This window comes from Schistocerca nitens, chromosome 2 (genome assembly GCF_023898315.1).
Source record: "Schistocerca nitens isolate TAMUIC-IGC-003100 chromosome 2, iqSchNite1.1, whole genome shotgun sequence".
Taxonomy (NCBI): Eukaryota; Metazoa; Arthropoda; class Insecta; order Orthoptera; family Acrididae; genus Schistocerca; species Schistocerca nitens.
The window spans coordinates 1,164,907,876-1,164,927,577 of NC_064615.1; the positions used below are offsets into that span (position 1 = coordinate 1,164,907,876).

Consider the following 19,702-nt stretch of genomic DNA (forward strand, 5'->3'; position numbering starts at 1 on the left):
TGAAACTCGATATGCTGTTTAATGACACAGTCCCAAAAGTTAGACGTCTGTGTCAGGAAGTCACTATGGTCGTATTACATTATGTGTAGTTCCGATAGGCAGTGTTCCACGACTGCCAGGGAATCTGATAGACCCCAGGTCAGAGCCAGTGTTCCCATCAGCGCCGTTGCCAAGAACACCAAAAACACAAAACACAAGACTGCAGCAGCCTAACGAGACGGAACACAGAGCGACAGATCAGGGTGGGGATGGGAGAAGATACAAGCCCTGTGCGTGATCATGGGAACGCGATCGTTCGCGGAAGTATTGTGTCCATTGGACACTGACATCTGGACGTTCGCCCGAGAACTATTTCATCATTATCACAAGTACTTACCCTGTTAGACTTATTGAAGATGTCTGATTTTAATCTCAGGATACCGATGCGTAGTATAGGGATAAGGAACTGTATGCCTCAATCAGCCGCCTTTTTGCAGAACAAATTGTGCTGATGAAAAGTCTTCCATCACTTTGATCTGAACCTATTGCCCCTGGTAAGAGCAACAGCATACAAGTGTGCTGTTGATCATGGCTGTAAAACCGAGTGAATATTACTCTTAAACAAGGTCAGTATATGTTAATGTACGGGTAGATGGCGAAACCATATGTTAAAGAAACATCACGGAAAATTTTTTCAAGTATGTTTGCGGATTGATGTGTATTGTCGATTATTATCAGCCTTTTCTACATGGTTTCATAGCGAAAAAATGGATAAAAGAGAAATCTGAAGTAGAGACTTGCTTGTACGCAATATTCAATTGCAAAATTGATTGTGCAGTATAGTGCAGACAAAGACTGGTGACTGGGAGTGATTCCGGCTTTTCACAATGTTTCAAAAATTGACATAACGACACAAAATATGCGCGTCATTGTCCGTCCAAAAAGTTCAGAGACTAATTTTGTAAGCGACGTCAGCACAGTAACTGGCGTGGCAACTTGAAGTAACTATTGCAAACAATCAGGTGTGCATTCGACCACTCAGTTGCGAGCAGGTAATGTTAAACAGTGGACTTGTGACTCTAGTACATCTAAGATCTTGTGCCACAAATCGCAATGGAGCAACATCTCTAAATAAGGTGTTCAAGACAGTGTCTAGAACGATTTGAGGAAGCGAAAATTGTGTACAAAGTTTGTCCCGCAGATCTTGACTGTCGGACGAAAACAATGGCGTGTTGAGCACCTGCCGCGATTTGATTGAATGCAAAACGCAAACAGTTATTTTCTGGGAAAATACACTACTGCCCATTAAAATTGTTACACCAAGAAGAAATGCAGATGATAAACGGGTATTCATTGGACACATACATTATACTAGAACTGACATGTGATTACATTTTCACGCAATTTGGATGCATAGATCCCGAGAAATCAGTACCCGGAATAACCACCTCTGGCCGTAATAACGGCCTTGATACGCCTGGGCATTGAGTCAAACAGAGCTTGGATGGCGTGTACAGGTACAGCTGCCCATGCAGCTTCAACACGATACCACAGTTCAACAAGAGTAGTGACTGCCGTATTGTGACGAGTCAGTTGCTCGGCCGCCATTGACGAGACGTTTTCCGTTGGTGAGAGATCTGGAGAATGTGCTGGGCAGGGCAACAGTCGAAAATTTTCTGTATCCAGAAAGGCCCGTGCAGGACCTACAAGATGCGGTCGTGCATTATCCTGCTGAAATGTAGGGTTTCGCAGGGATCGAATGAAGGGTAGAGCCACGGGTCGTAACACATCTGAAATGTAACGTCCACTGTTCAAAGTGCCGTCAATGCGAACAAAAGGTGACCGAGACGCCAGTATGGCGATGACGAATACACGCTTCCAATGTGCGTTCACCGCGATGTCGCGAAACACGGATGCGACCATCATGATGCTGTAAAAAGGACCTGGGTTCATCCGAAAAAATGACGTTTTGCCATTCATGTACCCAGGTTCGTCGTTGAGTACACCATCGCAGGCGCGTCAAGGGTAACCATAGCCATGGTCTCCGAGCTGATAGTCCATGCTGCTGCAAACGTCGTCAGACTGTTCGTGCAGATGGTTGTCGTCTTGAAAACATCCCCATCTGCTGACTCAGGGATCGAGACGTGGCTGCACGATCCGTTACAGCCATGCGGATAAGATGCCTGTCATCTCGACTGCTAGTGATACGAGGCCGTTGGGATCCAGCACGGCGTTCCGTATTACTCTTCTGAACCCACCGATTCCATATTCTGCTAACAGTCATTGGATCTCGGCCAACACGAGCAGCAATGTCGCGATACGATAAACCGCAATCACGATAGGCTACAATCCTACCTTTATCAAAGTCGGAAACGTGATGGTACGCATTTCTCCTCCTTACACGAGGCATCACAACAACGTTTCACCAGGCAACGCCGGTCAACTGCTGTTTGTGTATGAGAAATCGGTTGGAAACTTTCCTCATATCAGCACGTTGTAGGTGTCGCCACCGGTACCAACCTTGTGTGAATGCTCTGAAAAGCTAATCATTTGGATATAACATCATCTTCTTCCTGTCGGTTAAATTTCGCGTCTTTACCACGTCATCTTCGTGGTGTAGCAATTTTAATGGCCAGTCGTGTAGATTAGGAGTGACGAGACTTTATGTTACGAATACGAACGCAAGGCATGACGTTCACATGAAGGGTGAACACTGTGTCGACCAACCGGTATTCAAGCCAGTGTAACACACCAGTTGAACAACATTCCAGAGAAGAACATTTCCATCAGTTTCACAAGGTTGAATGAACGTTCTGTGCGTTGTACTAAAATGGAGCCTGTGTAGAACACCAGAAGCATTAAAACCACCATCTTAACTGTTCTCTATTTTGCATTACTCCAGTCTCGAAACATTCTGGACCGACGGGGTGTATTTCACTGTATTGTTTAGTGTGTACTTAACCAGTTTCAGAGGCGGTGAGCAGTGCGCGTTGTCTGCCACCAGGCCACAAGACGTGGGCCACGCCCATCAAGCCCGCCGGCGCGAGCGAGGCGGACTCGTTCCACCGGGCGGTCAGCTGGGTGCTGGCCACGGCGCAGTGCTTCGCCATCATGCCCTTGCACGGCGTGCGGGCTGCCTCCCCCCACTCACTGAGGTAACGCGCCACCTGAGCACCCCAGTGCGTTTCGTTTTCCCAACTTTATGTTCACTGAAACTACTGACAGTGGCATGCTTGCTTCGTGAATGATTGCGCGGTACATGTTACTCGTCCAGACTGCCTCACACGGTTGTAACTATAGCGCATATTTTCGCCTCTTTACTTTCGAAAATGTTCTTATCAGAGCACACAGCCACTTAAAAAGCCACATGTCCGAAATAACAGACACCAATTTGATCCAGCAGTCACTGTGAATTAAGACAAAAAGGAATTACAGACACTGGATGCGAGTGGGCGTTGATTGAGATCAATGGGAAAACTCGAAAATTTGTGCCGGACCGGTATTCGAATCCAGGTCTCCTGTTTACTAGGCAAATGCTCTCACCACTACGCCATCTGGCTAAAGTGGTCGTTACAGCTGCACAGAACACATCATTGGTCGCATCGCGAGTCTGTTCTTTCGGACATATCTCTTCATTGCAGATGCACACCTGGATCGAAGTCTTACGGGAACTGGCGAAATGTCGCGAGTAATGAGGGTAATGGGCAACGGGCACTACGTTAGTAGTGTATGGATAAGATGAGAATTTGGGTCTGACGGGAGACGTGCTGGGGTAGTCTGTGCAGATGCACTGAACACTGTGTCCGGATGGCTCAGTGCCCAGGGCATCTGCCTCGTAAGCGGGAGACACGGGATCGAATCCCCGTCTGGCAAAAGTTTTCAACTTTCCCCATTGATTTCAAGTAATGTCAACTCGCAGCTAATGTCTGTAATTCCTTTGTGTCTTAAGGTGAAAATTTGTTGACCTCTTATGGAGACGACGTTGGTACCAATAGAGTTTTGTATTTATGATGTTGGTACTCGTACATATAGTGCAACAACGCAAGTCAAAGGCTAACGTTTTTTGCGAAATACGTTTGTTTGTACAGTTTTTTGCCTAAGAAGTAATGTTGTGTTCGTCTCGTTGAAACAGATGGACTAGTGTACAAGCACGCAGAAGGCCAAATTCTGGGGGACTACATGACTCATATTCTAAACTCTCTGGAAGGAAGCGTAAAAGTTAGTCAATACTTTTCGCTGTACAGCGATCAGCGACGAAATAGCGAAATAGCCGGAATCTTTGGTTTTTGACTAAACCAGCGATCAGTGTACATAGTATGTGTGACAGGTCTCTCATTTATAACATCGTGTTAAATTTTAGTGCTGTGTCTAACGCAAAAGCGGACTCTTCCCGACCTGTAACTGGTTTCGGTAGCGCTTCAAACGGCCATCCCATACCCTTTCCCACACCGGTCTTCCACTGTCATAGGTGTTGAAAAATGATTCAAATGGCTCTGAGCACTATGGGACTTAACATCTGAGGTCATCAGTCCCCTAGAACTTAGAACTACTTAAACCTAACTAACCTAAGGACATTACACACATTCATGCTCGAGGCAGGATTCGAATCTGCGACCGTAGCGGTCGCGCGGTTCCGGAGTGTAGCGCCTAGAACCGCTCGGCCACTTAGGCCGGCTCACAGGTGTTGAAATCCGTTTAACAACCGACAGCCAACAATGAAGAACAGAAAGCAGTGCTGCGCCTATCAGTAACGAATTTCACTTGATGCAAGTCTGTGTAGTGTGTTCGTGATGTTTACAGACCTATACATCGTATATCATACTGAGATGATTAAAATATGATTACTTTTGACAACTACATGGAAAAACAGCACCCCTACACGACATGAAGCACTACTTCACCCTCATAGACGTAATCGCACCCATGATGATTGACAAACTAAAACGTATTTGTCAGATGGTGGGTCCTGGACTCTCACCACTTCATCTATTGTTTGTGGTCTACTAATCACAGCCGCTAAAGATTCAATCACGCCGTACAACTTGTAGCAAAATTATACATATAGATCGTGACGTACTGTGTGTTATGCAGAAACTCAACGGCAGCTCATAACTAGCAAGCCAACAATAAATGGTAAAAATTCATGAACTTAGTGAGCATCCTCATAAACCCATGAGCTTACAATACACGCACAAACTATCCGATTTATGGTGGTTCCATTCTGTGGTTGACTAATAAGTTCCGTCAAGTGATGGACGATAGAGATGCTGTTGGCAAACATCTCAAGACCATTCCGACGCCTGAATGTTACGAAGAATATAGCAAGTTGTGCAATGGAGATAAAGCAATGCGTACGCAATGCCCATATGAGTCACCCTCGTTCCATCGTGTGCAGCGGTATGAGCCCAACGATTCTGTGGAGGAAACTGCATAGTACTGTATATCGTCAGAAGGAAAAAAAAGCATTAGAAACTGTTGTTCATATGTTAGCTGACGACCTCAGAAACGTTCTTCGGCGAGATTGAGCCCCTACGCTGCAATCACCATGTAGAGACCACAGAATAGACTCTTAATACATACTTCCAACATAAAACGTGTTGCTACAGTCTCGACAAAGAAAGCAGTAAGGGAATCCCTGCTGAAGTACAGGAACTCGTGCTTCCGCTGAACCCATGTTCAAGAACGTTACAGAGAACATTATACGTCTTGACAGATATATTTGATTTCTCTTTCTTGAAGAGGATGGGAACGAATGGTAGTAAATATCACGACGTGCGCGTAAGAAGCAACACCTTCAATCACGTACATTATGTTATCAAAAGTATCCGGACACCCCCAAAAACATACGTTTTTCATATTAGGTGCATTGTGCTGCCACCTACTGCCAGGTACTCAATATCAGCGACCTCAGTAATCATTAGGCATCGTGAGAGAGCAACCTGGGGCGCTCCGTGGAACTCAAGGACTTCGAACGTGGTCAGGTGATTGGGTGTCACTTGTATCACACGTCTGTACACGAGATTTCCACACTGCTAGACATCCCTAGGTCCACTGTTTCCGATGTGATAGTGAAGTGGAAACGTGAAGGGAAACGTAAAACACAAAAGCGTACAGGTGGATCTCGTCTGTTGACTGACAGATACTGCCGACAGTTGAAGAGGGTCGTAACGTGTAATAGGCAGACATCTATCCAGACCATCACACAGGAATTCCAGACTGCATCAGGATCCAGTGCAGTTACTATGACAGTTAGGCGGGAGGTGAGAAAACTTGGATTTCATGGTCGAGCGGCTGTTCATAAGCCACACATCACTCTGGTAAGTGCCGAACGAAGCCTCGCTTGGTGTAAGGAGCGTAAACATTGGACGATAGAACAGTGGAAATACGATATGTGGAGTGACGAATCATGGTACACAATGTGGCGATCAGATGGCAGGGTGTGTGTACAGGGAATGCCCGGTGAACGTCATCTGCCAGCGTGTGTAGTGCCAATAGTAAAACTCGGTGGTGGTGTGGTGTGGTCGTGTTTTTCATGGAGGGGGCTTGCATCCCTTGTTGTTTGGCGTGGCACTATCACAACACAGGCCTACGTTGATGTTTTAAGCACCTTCTTGCTTCCCACTGTTGAAGAGTAATTCGGGGATGGCGATTGTATCTTTCAACACGATCGAGAACATTTTCATAATGCATGGCCTGTCGCGGAGGGGTTACACGGCAATTTTGTGGTCTTCAGTCCTGAGACTGGTTTGATGCAGCTTTCCATGCTACTCTATCCTGTGCAAGTAACTACACAACCTACATCCCTCTGAATCTGCTTAGCGTATTCATCTCTTGGTCTCCCTCTACGATTTTTACCCTCCACGCTGCCCTCCATTATTAAATTGGTGATCCCTTGATGCCTCAAAACATATCCTACCAACCGATCCCTTATTCTAGTCAAGTTGTGCCACAAACTCCTCCCCAATTCCATTCACTACCTCCACATCAGTTATGTGATCTACCTTCCTAATCTTCAGCATTCTTCTGTAGCACCACATTTCGAAAGCTTCTCTTCTTGTCCAAAATATTTATCGTCCATGTCTCGCTTCCATACAGGGCTACACTCCATACAAATACTTTCAGAAACGACTTCCTGACATTTAAATCTATACTCGATGTTAACAAATTTCTATTCTTCAGAAACGCTTTCCTTGCCATTACCAGTCTACATTTTATATCCTCTCTACTTCGACCATCATCAGTTATTTTGCTCCCCAAATAGTAAAACTTCTTTACTACTTTAAGTGTCTCATTTCCTAATCTAATTCCCTCAGCATCACAAGACTTAATTCGACTACATTCCATTATCCACGTTTTGCTTTTGTTGATGTTCATCTTATATCCTTCTTTCAAGACACTGTTCATTCCGTTCATCTGCTCTTCCAAGTCCTTTGCTGTCTCTGACAGAATTACAATGTCATCGGAGAACCCCAAAGTTTTTATTTCTTCTCCATGGATTTTAATACCTACTCCGAATTTTTGTTTTGTTTCCTTTACTGCTTGCTCAATATACAGATTGAATAACATCGGGGAGAGGCTACAACCTCGACTCACTCCCTTCCCAACCACTGCTTCCCTTTCATGCATCTCGACTCTTATAACTGCCACCTGGCTTCTGTACAAATTGTAAATAGCCTTTCGCTCCCTGTATTTGACCCCTGCCACCTTCAGAATTTGAAAGAGAGTAATCCGGCCAACTTTGTCAAAAGCTTTCTCTATGTCTACAAATGCTAGAAACGTAGGTTTGCCTTTCCATAATCTATTTTCTAAGGTAAGTCGTAGGGTCAGTATTGCCTCACGTGTTCCAATATTTCTACGAAATCCAAACTGATCTTCCCCGAGGTCGGCTTCTACCAGTTTTTCCATTCGTCTGTAAAGAATTGGTGTTATTATTTTGCAGCCGTGACTTATTAATCTGATAGTTGGGTAATTTTCACATCTGCCAACACCTGCTTTCTTTAGGATTGGAATTATTATATTCTTCTTGAAGTCTGAGGGTATTTCGCCTGTCTTATACATCTTGCTCATCAGATGGTAGAGTTTTTTGAGGGTTGGCTCTTCCAAGGCTTTCAGTAGTTCTAATGGTATGTTGTCTACTCCCGGGGCTTTGTTTCGACTTGGTCTTTCAGTGTTCTGTCAAACTCTTCGCGCAGTATCATATCTCCCATTTCATCATCATCTACATCCTCATCCATTTCCATAATATTGACCTCAAGAACATTGCCCTTGTATAGACCCTCTATATACTCCTTCCACCTTTCTGCTTTCCCTTCTTTGCTTAGAACTGGGTTTCCATCTGAGCTCTTGATATTCATGCAAGTGGTTCTCTTTTCTCCAAAGGTCGCTTTACTTTTCCTGTAGGCAGTATCTATCTTACCGCTAGTGAGATAAGCCTCTCCATCCTTACATTTGTCCTCTAGCCATCCCTGCTTAGCCGTTTTGCACTTGCTGTCGATCTCATTATTTAGACGTTTGTATTCCTTTTTGCCTGCTTCATTTACTGCATTTTTATATTTTCTCCTTGCATCAATTAAATCCAATATCTCTTCTGTTACCCAAGGATTTCTATTAGCCCTCATCTTTTTACCTACTTGATCTTCTGCTGCCTTCACTTCTTCATCCCTGAAATCTACTCATTCTTCTTCTACTGTATTCCTTTCCCCCGTTCCTGTCAATTGTTCCCTTATGCTCTCCCTGAAACTGTGGAAAACCTATGGTTTAGTCAGTTTATCCAGGTCCCATCTCCTTAAATTCCCACCTTTTTGCAGTTTCTTCAGTTTTAATCTACAGTTCAGAATCAATAGATTGTGGTCAGAGTCCACATCTGCCCCTGAAAATGTCTTACAATTTAAAACCTGGTTCCTAAATCTCTGTCTTACCATTTTATAGTCTACCTGATACCTTCTAGTATCTCCAGGCTTCTTCCATGTATGCAAGCTTCCCTGTAATGGACTGGCCTGCACCGAGTCCTGACATCCTTTGGGATGTTTTGGAACGCCGACTTCGTGCCAGGCCTCACCGATTGACATCGATACCTGAATGGTCTGCCATTCCCCAAGAAACCATTCAGCATCTGACTGAACGTATGCCTGCGAGAGTGGAAGCTGTCATCAAGGCTAAGGGTGGGCGGACACCATATTGAATTCCAGCATTACCGATGGAGGGTGCCACGAACTTGTAAGTCATTTTGAGGCAGGTGTCCGGATACTTTTGATCACATAGTGTATGTATATAGAAGGTGATCCATTGATGATGTTACTAACTTTCAAGAAGGTGAAGGATAAATGTATCATTTTGAGGTAACGGTCTGTGTACCAGAAACGAAGGAGTCGAAAGTTATGAGCGAAAACGGTTCTGATACCTGTGACAGTGGAACACATGTACCGGTACCGTTGTTGCTGATAATGTAGGGTAGGCAAATTACAGAGGTGGTAGTATGGACCAAAGCAAGAAAAAAGGTCCAGTAAACATGGGCTCTAAAATGCATACCTGAGAAGGTACGAGCACTTGCTCATCTTCGCTAGTCTGAAACACATCTCCTGTATAGAACCAGAGCTCATAGCTCTTAAGGTATGCATTTTAGAGCACGTTTAGCAGACGTTTTTTCTTGTTTTGGTCCACACTACCACGTCTAAAAGTTGCGTATACTACATTCTTAGCATTAACAGTAACGGTACATATGTTCCACTGTCAGAAGTACCCAAATGACTTTCACTTGTAGCTTTCGACTCGTCCCTTTCCGAACCAGGGACCCTTGTGACGTTTTCGATCCAACCACCGTGAGTGATGGCGAGATCTTCGGAAAGGCAGCTGAGATCTGGTTGTCCTCCAAGTGACAGAGTGTTTAAAGGTGTCGAGTGTCTGGGCGTTTGCGCACGCCGTAAGAAATCCAGTAAAACGCTTTCATAATCCGTTTCCTTATTTCCAGAATGATTTTCTTGCTGTTGGATAAGTTCTTTCTAAAATGAAATGCTCGAAATTTCTTTCCGTCTTCTACCATGCCTTGTGCTTTAGCTTCCGGGAAAAAAAACATAAATTCTTGTTTCACTTCTAACACATCACTTCAAATTCTAATTATTAGAAGGAAAGAAGCAAGGAAGGAGAAAGACTGAAGTTTAACGTCCCGTCCACAAGGAGATCATCAGAGACGGAGCACAACCTCGGGTTACGAAGGGTGGGCAAGGAAATCAGCCTATTTCAAAGGAACCGTCCTCATATTTGTCAGAAACGATTTAGGGAAATCACGGAAAACTTAAACTTGGGCCGCCGGACAGGGATCCGAACCGCCGTCCACTCGCATGCGAGTGCAGTGTGCTGACCGCTGCGCCAACTCGCCCGGTGTCGCCGTTGGAGATTCATTTTCTTCTTCAGCACTGCGTATGCTTACCGTCACTTTCGGCTCTTTTGTTTATTCTTAAACTATAATTGTTCCACAAAGTTCTTTTCATCGTACTGAGGAGTTTCTCTAAATATTCTTCCGTCTCCATGAGCAAAGTAATACAATCTGCACATCGCAGTGTGTCTGTCCTCTGTCCAAAACGTACGGCGGTATTTATCAATATGGCACTAGTACACGAAAACATGTTTGAAGTTTTATCAAGTTTGTTTCATGAGATCACCAGAAAGAGAAAAACGTTAAAGAGTAAATAGAAACACATAAGAAATTATTGCATTCTTATTGCAGAGATCGCCTCATATCCTATCCCGTCTTGTTCAGCCTATCTCAGTCCTCTGCTGGATGTAGGCCTCTTCCATATGTTTCCACTGTCTTCCGTTTTGAGCCACCTGGTACCATCGTGTTCCAGCTTCACGTCATTATTGGGATCTTCCAATGCCCCTCGTGTGGACCCATAATAATCTGCAGTGAACAATTGTTGCAGTTTACCTGATCTCATCGAGCTACGTGTCCGACCCAGTGCCGCGTCAGTCTTGCAGTTTTCTCCAAGATGTCTGTTACCTTTCTTCTCCTTCTAATGTCTGACTGACTCCTAGCATCTGGCGCTCCAAGGCTCGTTGTGTGCGCTGTAGCTTACGACTACTTTAGAGTCATAATTTCCAGGCTGTACGTTGTAACTGGTAGTAGGCTCATATTTTAGACCTTGTCGGTCAGGATAAATCTTAGCTTCTGGAGTGCTGCCCAACTCAGTCATATTCTGCGAGCAATTCTTACATTTTGATTATTTCTCCCTAGTTTAATTTTGTGGCTAAGGTAGATGTATTCGTCAACAGCTTCTGCTGTAAGTGGTTGGTTGACTGTGATTAGCATTTTTTTTTTATTTCCAAGTCAGCCTTCACAGAGACAACTTGTAGTTCTTGGATCATACTCTTTTGTTATTTCAAATCTTCACTTATGAGCATAACACCATCGGCAAAGCGTACATAATTCAGAAATGACTCACTGACTTTTATTCTTCTGTTACTCCTTCCAAGTAATTTGAATACATCCTCCAATGCAAGGGTGAACAGTTTCAGAGAAATGGTGTGATTTTGGCGAACTCCTTTGCCTGCTGGAATCGTACTGGTGATAAGGTTTTCATCCATTCTTTCATAGTCGCCTGTTCACAGGCGTATTTCAGGAGCTTTATATACTTTGAATTTATCGTATCGTTTTCAAGGACCTTCATGATATTACAAACTTCCACGGAGTCGAAAGGTTTTCGTTGTTCTTTAAAGGCCAGATGAATCCGGCTGTTATACTCAGTTATTTTCTCCAGAAGAAGGTGAGCCTCGATGTGATCCATAGACGAAACAGCTTCCCGAATTCCAACGTTGCGCAACAGGTTGATATACATCCAGTTCTCTTGTGACGTGGTTTGTGATGTGTTGGTGAATGTGCCAACACCTTGTAGATAGAGGAGGCCGAAATGCACGCTATCTAACGCAGACGGGCGTGAATTCTGGAACAGGATAAGTAGTGAATTCTAATAAGAAAAGTATGCAGCTCCTCTAATACTTAACTTTTATTTATCCTTGTTGTGAATACAGCATTCTTGATGAGACATTTCATACGATAACTATCAAACTATGTAAGGCTAATGGCGCCTTGCTAAGTCGTAGACTTGAACTTAGCTAAAGGCTATTCTACTGTCTCTCGGCAAATGAGAGCAAAGGCTTCGTCCGTATAGGCGCTAGCAACGTCGTCGTACAACTGGGGCGAGTTCTCGTACGTCTCTCGAGACCTGCCGTGTGGTGGCGCTCGGTCTGCGATCACACAGTGGCGACACGCGGGTCCGACATGTACCAATGGACCGCGGCCGATTTAAGCTACCACCTAGCAAGTGTGGTGTCTGGCAGTGACACCACAGTTTGTTACAATTCTAATCAGGAGTTTGTAACGTTGTGGTAACAAACTGACCAGACAATAGTCCTAGAAGTTTTCCTTATCACCCTTTTTTGTGGAGTAGTACCACTTCAACATTTTTTCCATTTTTCTGTTATTCTTGCGGAGTTAATGCATTTGTTGATAAGTATCCCCAACGGGTTACTTGAACCTAGTTTCAGATTTAATTTGTTATCATATCCTCCCCAGGGGATTTGTTTTAGTTGTTTAAGCGAATTTTCAACTACAGCAGTGATTACTTCCAGTGTTTCTTCCCGTGCATCATTCAGAGCTGCTTGTTCTTGCTCTGACGGTCTGTCTGTGGTTGCAGTATACAACTCATGGTAGAAATCTCTAAAAAATTCAGTAATATTATGTCTATCTGTGACTATCACTCATTTCTTATTCTTGAGTTTCGTAATATTAGTTCTCCCTGTAGACATACTGTATTTAAAATTTTCATGTTTCCGCTGTTTTCAATCGTCTGCATGTCAGATTATTGTTAAATTCCCTCATATCTTTTCTCATATCTTTCCGGACAGTCTCATTAAGAGTTGTATACTCTGCTGTAACCCTGATCATCGCCTTCCTTTCTTTGATGATCTGAATGGTATTAACTGATAGTTGTGAGTTCTTGTTAGATTTCTGGAGTGCTGCAATTTTGATGTCTGTTGTCATTTTCTCAGCAAGTTCGTTGACTTCTAAGGACTTCATATCTTCTGTTGGACCACGTATCTCAGATAAAGTTCGCTGAATTGATGCTTTGTATTTTCCTAAGTCATTTTCTCTTGGAAAAGTATACTTCCGTATCATTTTTTATCATTCCATTATGAGATCAATGTGAAGGTCGCTCAAACTAACCTGAGGTTGCCTCCGATGTCGAATTTATCGAGTACAGACGTATCTTTGCAGTTCTATTTTTTGTTTTGTGCGCAAAGTCTACTTCATTCTTGGTCTGACCATCAGGGCTCATCGATGTCCATTTACGCTGGATGGGCTTCTCAGCGAAAGCATTCATAAAAGAGAGATTTTCAGCTCTAAGATATTCTGGCATTCGTTCACCTCTTCCATTTCTGCAGCCTAACGCATAGATACCAAAGTTCCACGGGTTTCCATCTTTCTTTTGCCCTCCTTTTGCAGTGAAATTTCTCATGATGATACCCAGTTGTGTTTCTCAGAATCTTTAGTTTTAGTGACACCTCTGTACAGTTATTCAACATCCCTTCATCAGAACTGCTGCTTGGAACATACACCTGAATGATTTGTATGGAAAATTTGCTGCTCAATTCGAGGAGAATGTATGCCACTCTAGAAGAAACGCAGACCATTTTGTAAACGAATTCTTTGATATTATCGTTGACTAGAATACCAACTTCATACACAGTTGAATCCTCACTATTTTGTAAGAAGATGTGACCTCGTGGGGGAGTTTCTCCTTGGAGAGGTGACTCACAGGTACACGTGGCATCCCATTTAATGTCTGGCAGTTCTTGTCCCTGTCTCTCAACGTCTTCGGCTAGTCTCATAGTTCTTATGTTGTATGTGGCTACTTTTATTTCTTTTTGTCTTTCTTCTGCCAGTTCTGCAATACCGATAGTCTTCGTCTAAGTCTTCACTGTTGCTGAGGTCTCCTCCACATCTGGGCCAGGCCAGGTCAGCCAAGATTTTTGAAAGAAGTGTTATTCCTTCCCCTCCACCTTTTTCAATCGGGCTTGGGATCAGCTATGGCCCAATTACAAGGGTTGGAACTTAAGTAGTGTGCAACTATTTATTCACAACCGACACAAAAGAGTTACATGTTTGCACCTGCTACTGTCCTTCAAAGTAGTCACCAGCGTTATGTAGAGCCAGTTACCAGCGATGTGGAAGGCGTAGTATACCGGTAGCAGAGCCTGTTCTGTTGATGGTGCGAATGGAGCGGTCTAAAGTTATAGTGATGGTGTTATCCTAACGACTGTGATGGTGTTATCTTAACGCATTACGTTCCTCCACGGCAGACTGTCAGTGCACAGTATTACTGTTCGTATTTGGAGCATCACCTGCGACCAGCTTTGCGAAAGAAACAGAGACACTTTCTGCGCAACCCAACCATCATTTTGCACGACAATGCGCGGGCGCATACAGCGGAAGCTGTGGCTGCTCTGTTCGGTCGATGGGACTGGGAAGTACTGTACCATCCACCATACTCCCCGGACTTAGTCGTTGTGACTTTGATTTGATTCCGAGGATGAAGGAACCACTTCGTGGAATTCGCTTGAGAACTGTTCCAGAGATTGAATAGGCAGTAGACCGCTCCATTCGCACCATCAACAGAACAGGCTCTGCTAACGGTATACTACGCCTTCCACATCGCTGGCAACTGGTTCTACACAACGCTGGTGACAACTTTGAAGGACAGTAACAGGTGCAAACATGTAACTCTTTTGTATCGGTTGTGAGTAAATAGTTGCCACTTTTTAAATTCCAACCCTCGTATAATGATATTAATTTTTGAAAATTACGTTTATTTAGAAAAATTTTCCCTTTCTGTGCCAGTCTGCGTTCATATCATTCTTGATTCGTACATATTATGCATTACGACATCTTAGATCAGAAAAAGCTTTCACTACTTCTACGTAATTCGTAGAAATTGCAATAATTTTCGGCTCTATATCCTCCTCTTTTAATTATCAATCAACTATTTTTGTTAATATTTAATCCATATTATGTCCAGAGTAGCATATCAGTTCCATGTCATATTTGCTCTAAGTTGTCTTACTTTCACACAGAAGGTCAACGATACTGGTGGAGCCAGTAATATTTCCTTTTACAGATTTTTCTTTCACATGATTATCTTGTTCTGCAGCTAAGAAACTGAACAACAGTTGTAACAAACTACATTATCGAAACGCACGTATCCTGACTCAAGTTCGCCATTTTTGCCATAGGAAAAAACTTAAGAATGCACTTGCATTTTTCAACAGGGTCCGTGATCTGATGAACTCCGTTTTTATTCTTGAATAGTGATCTAGTAAAACATTTGTTAACGAATTTCAATACTGGTTATTGTGTAATGACCTGCTAGGAGAAAAAAATGTCATTAGAATACAGCTGTCAATAAAAAAAAGTGATTATATCGTCACATTTAATAGAAATATGTTTACTTACATCAAAATGTGAAATAAATTTAAGGAAGCGCCAGTGTGTGTCCTGAAACCCATACGCTGTTGCAGATTCCAGTGGACAAGTCTGCGAGTGATCTACGCCATGTTTAGCCTGGTGGGATCGACGGTCTTCGCTGTTCTCAGCTGCCTGCACATGTCTTCGCAAGGTCTCACCTTCAGCCGCACATGTAAGTAGCCCAGGGTCCATACAAGATACCCCATGCCGAGGAGTGTTGCAAATTGGCCAGCTCAAAACTGCATAAGTTAGGAGGACCTAGCAGTCGGATTAGTGACAGCTGCGCACTGAGGAGATGTGCTCCTGCTCAATCAAACAGGTCCTGGTAGCGGGCGATAGTCACGGCGTCAAAGCTTATACTGCCGTTTAGTGGTAATGACGCAGAGGAAGGCAACACAAAAGACATTAACTCATCCTACCCAGGCCAGATCGCAAGGGCGGGTCGCGCACCTGAGACACTACGTCTCCACTCCACCATTACATTAGCACTAGGCTGGAGGGACAACGAGGGATTCAGAATTTCGAATTATTACTCCGTGTTACGACAACAACTGAAGTTACGTTTTACGCTAACAGATCGAAAGCGCCCCATTGTGGCTCCATGCACTGTCATTTCTCACTAGTGCTCCAGCAGTACTACATGTATTTCGTCTTAGCAACCAGAAATGAAGGTCATTTGACATGAAAGAATTGTTAACAATATTTCAATTTTATCCGAATACACGGTTAACGCTTGACAAGAAAGAAGTAAGTTAACATTACTAAGGAGTGCCTGAAGCACCCAGAAGAGAGAGTACATCAGCGATCTACAGCTACATCTACATGGAAAATCTGTAGATCACACTTAGGTGCCTGGCAGAGTGTTCATCGAACCGTCTTCACAATAATTCTCTATTATAACACTCTCGAACAGCGCGCGGAAAAACCGAACACCTGTATCTTTTTGTTCGTCTTTAGTGTTGTTAACAGACGTGGTAGGGTATACAAGGGGCGTGAACAACATTAGATTTTAGGTGAAGTCTGTAAGGACAAAGAGATGCTGCGTTCTCGTGTGAGACAGCATTATCAGGACCTGACAGAATTTGAAAGGGGCCTCCATGAGACGTGCAAGTGGAATCATGCAGTATCCAGATATATACAGGGTATCATGGTTTCGGTTTACCACGTCTGCCCAGTACGAGGAAGGATGAGTGAATTATGCACCAAGCACATCGTAACACCTCCACACCTTCTCTGTCATCAGAGTACGGGCAGTGGAGTCCCTGTAACATTCTGTGTTGTCCCGCACCATTGACCAGCAACGGCTGGACTAGGGAATTACCGTCCCACGTGTGGGCCGCCGTTAACACACCACAACACAAACGGCTCCGTTTGTAGTGGTGCAGTGATTGGTAAGTACCGACGGCTGATGAATGGCCTGACATTGTTTTTTGTTTTTAGCGATGAGTCCCGGTTCTGCACTACGTCATCAGGGAGTATGGTGGCGGCACGGGATGTATGGGGGGGGGAGAGGGGGGGGGCACAGCACTGGTATGAGTTGGGGAGCTATTGGGTAGGACTTCAGGTCACCGCTGCTAGCGACTGATCGACTGTGAAAGTACAACGTGTTGCCTGTCACACGACAGCATCGAGGTGCATTTTTCATCTGGATGATCGTCCACACATGGTGCGTCTCTATGAAGTGCCAGCACGATGTTGAGATGCTCCTGTTGCCAGCATGATCCCCCGATGGAATATGAGTGTCACCGGCTCGCACGTCAATTTACCCTAGTCACAATATTCAGCATATCAAGGAGCAATTACAATAGTTGTGGGCTTGCTTGCCTCAGGAAGGACATAACTGCTTCATGACGCCCTTCGCAATCGAATTAGAGCATGTATCCTGGCCACAGGGGGTCCAACGTCAAAACAGTAAGTAGGCTGATACTGCCAAGTTCTACGTAAATTTGATTCGATTTTGTAATCATGTACCGTTTCGACCCATTAAGTTTCATTTCATTTCCTCCTCCCCCTTCATTTGCTTCATTTCTTTGCCAGGCAGTGTATTTTTTAAAAAATTGTCTCTTGCTCGATTATGCTGGTATTTCGAAACATTCCCCTCATCCGTGCCTCTGAGCTTCTGCGACGTCACGCAGAGCACCAGCCGCCGCTGCTACCAATATACTACACTGCTACCAATATACTACACACTCACTATGCGATGTGGAGCGCGAGAGACAAATTACTCGACGTACTGTACCGCAGCTTTTCTCGTATACATTTATTAGCAGACCTGGACCGCTTCCTTACACTATAGCGTCTGTGACATCATCCTAAATAAGGGTTGCCATCCTAGCTTTGACCTGCGAGACATGGTTAAAACTTCTGATTAGTCCGAAGTCAATAATTAAAATGCCAGTCCGCAGCTCGTGGTCGTGCGGTAGCGTTCTCGCTTCCCACGCCCGGGTTCCCGGGTTCGATTCCCGGCGGGGTCAGGGATTTTGTCTGCCTCGTGATGACTGGGTGTTGTGTGATGTTCTTAGGTTAGTTAGGTTTAAGTAGTTCTAAGTTCTAGGGGACTGATGACCATAGATGTTAAGTCCCATAGTGCTCAGAGCGATTTGAACCATTTGAATTAAAATGCCTGTAGAGCAGTCCAAACACTTTAGGAAATATTCCGAGATCCAACCACTGGACTCGATAAAGGACACCGCTAACAGTTCAGTACATCTGCTCCATCCGGTTCCTTGCGACTTCCGCTCATAATATCCACAACAACAGGGAAAGAGTGGCACAAAAGCATTACACTAAAGTTCCACGGAAATGAATAAAACTTACTGCCTCCAACGCAAACTTCGTCACGTTCGCTAAACACCACCGTCCAGCCAGATATTGGGTTCCACAACCTAATATGAGGTCACTGTCTACTGAGCGTCTTCCATACTGTCCTAGAAAAACCGGAATGACTCAAAATTCACGCCCGCACACGTAAACGCACTTTCTGAGTCTGTCAAGTTTCCATACTGGAAAAAACAGCTCTGTTGATCTCAAAGACTACTCTTCTCCCGACTTCACTACGAAAACACCACTTCCTCCCCGGACTTCTACATCCCCCGAGGGCTGCCAACGGAATCCACGATTTCGCCACCTCCTAAACAGTACACGAAATTATTTAACACCGAGGTCTTCCAGCCAACCAGAACCGAGAGCAGAATGTAAACATTTCCACTGGGCATGTCCTACTCTTGGTTTTATCGCTTTGGCCTTTAGAAGTTTCTCTGGGACGGGTGTTGGAGAACGCCGGCCCTTAGTAGGAAATCACTGTACCGCGAGCGGGTCTCTCATGCTCAGACCACTAGCCATTTAGGAGGATTAGGGATAAAGTGTCCCGTCATCTCCGGGCAGAAGAGAGCTCCCTTCTTCCGTAAATCGAACCTGTCGTAGACAACAGTCACATTGAGGGCAAACTGGCGTGGGCAGACAATTATTTGTTACAATTTTTCACGAAGGAAGGACACACCTCAAAGTGTAAAAACAGTCACACACTAATACGGCATGATAGGTCCGTGACAATGCGAGTAGTCTTGTAAACTTTACACTTGGTAACAAGTGGCACATTAGTTTTTCTTAAAACCAGGACATACCGAGATATGAAGCTAGAAGTTTTTTGAGTTATTGTCTTTCACCTCTTATAAACAAAAAGGTGTTGAAGCATTCATGAAAATGGGAAAGACAGATGCCGCCCACAGAAAAATCAAAGAAACCTTAGGAGAAAAAAGAAGCTTGTCTGAATATCAAGAGTTTAGATGCAAGCCAGTACTAAGAAAATATGGGGAGGCTGAAAGTGGAAGGAAAAAGTAGGACAGTACAAAGGAAAGCAACGCGAATATTATGGAAAGGAATGATAATAGACATGAAATTGAGATTGAAGATACAATGCTGGGAGAAGAATTGTAGAGTCAAAACAGAAAACTTTCTTAAGTGCCATTTTTTCACAAGCCAGTTATCTGCCTTGGCGATTAGAACGTTCTTAATAAGGTATTTATTTTCTAATTTGTCTCATTACTTTTTTTGCAGTAATGCTGTAAGAAGCATTATTCTATGGTATCAGAATACCGTCTCAATTAGTTATGTACAAAGAGAAACACATGTCTTTTTCATTCTCCTGACAGACGTAACATTTGGAAGTTAGAAAGTGTTCCATTTCCACTCTTCAATTGGAGAGAG

General features: G+C 43.9%; 1 protein-coding gene across 1 annotated transcript in view; it reads left to right on the plus strand.

Annotated features, from left to right (window-relative positions):
* Positions 1–19,702, plus strand: part of LOC126235625 (gustatory receptor 5a for trehalose-like) — a 167,014-nt gene that overhangs the window by 17,400 nt on the left and 129,912 nt on the right. Inside the window, exons 2-3 of the mRNA XM_049944337.1 lie at positions 2,984–3,134; positions 15,550–15,668. Of these exons, the coding sequence (XP_049800294.1) occupies positions 2,984–3,134; positions 15,550–15,668 (270 nt within the window). The remainder of the gene's footprint in view (positions 1–2,983; positions 3,135–15,549; positions 15,669–19,702) is intronic.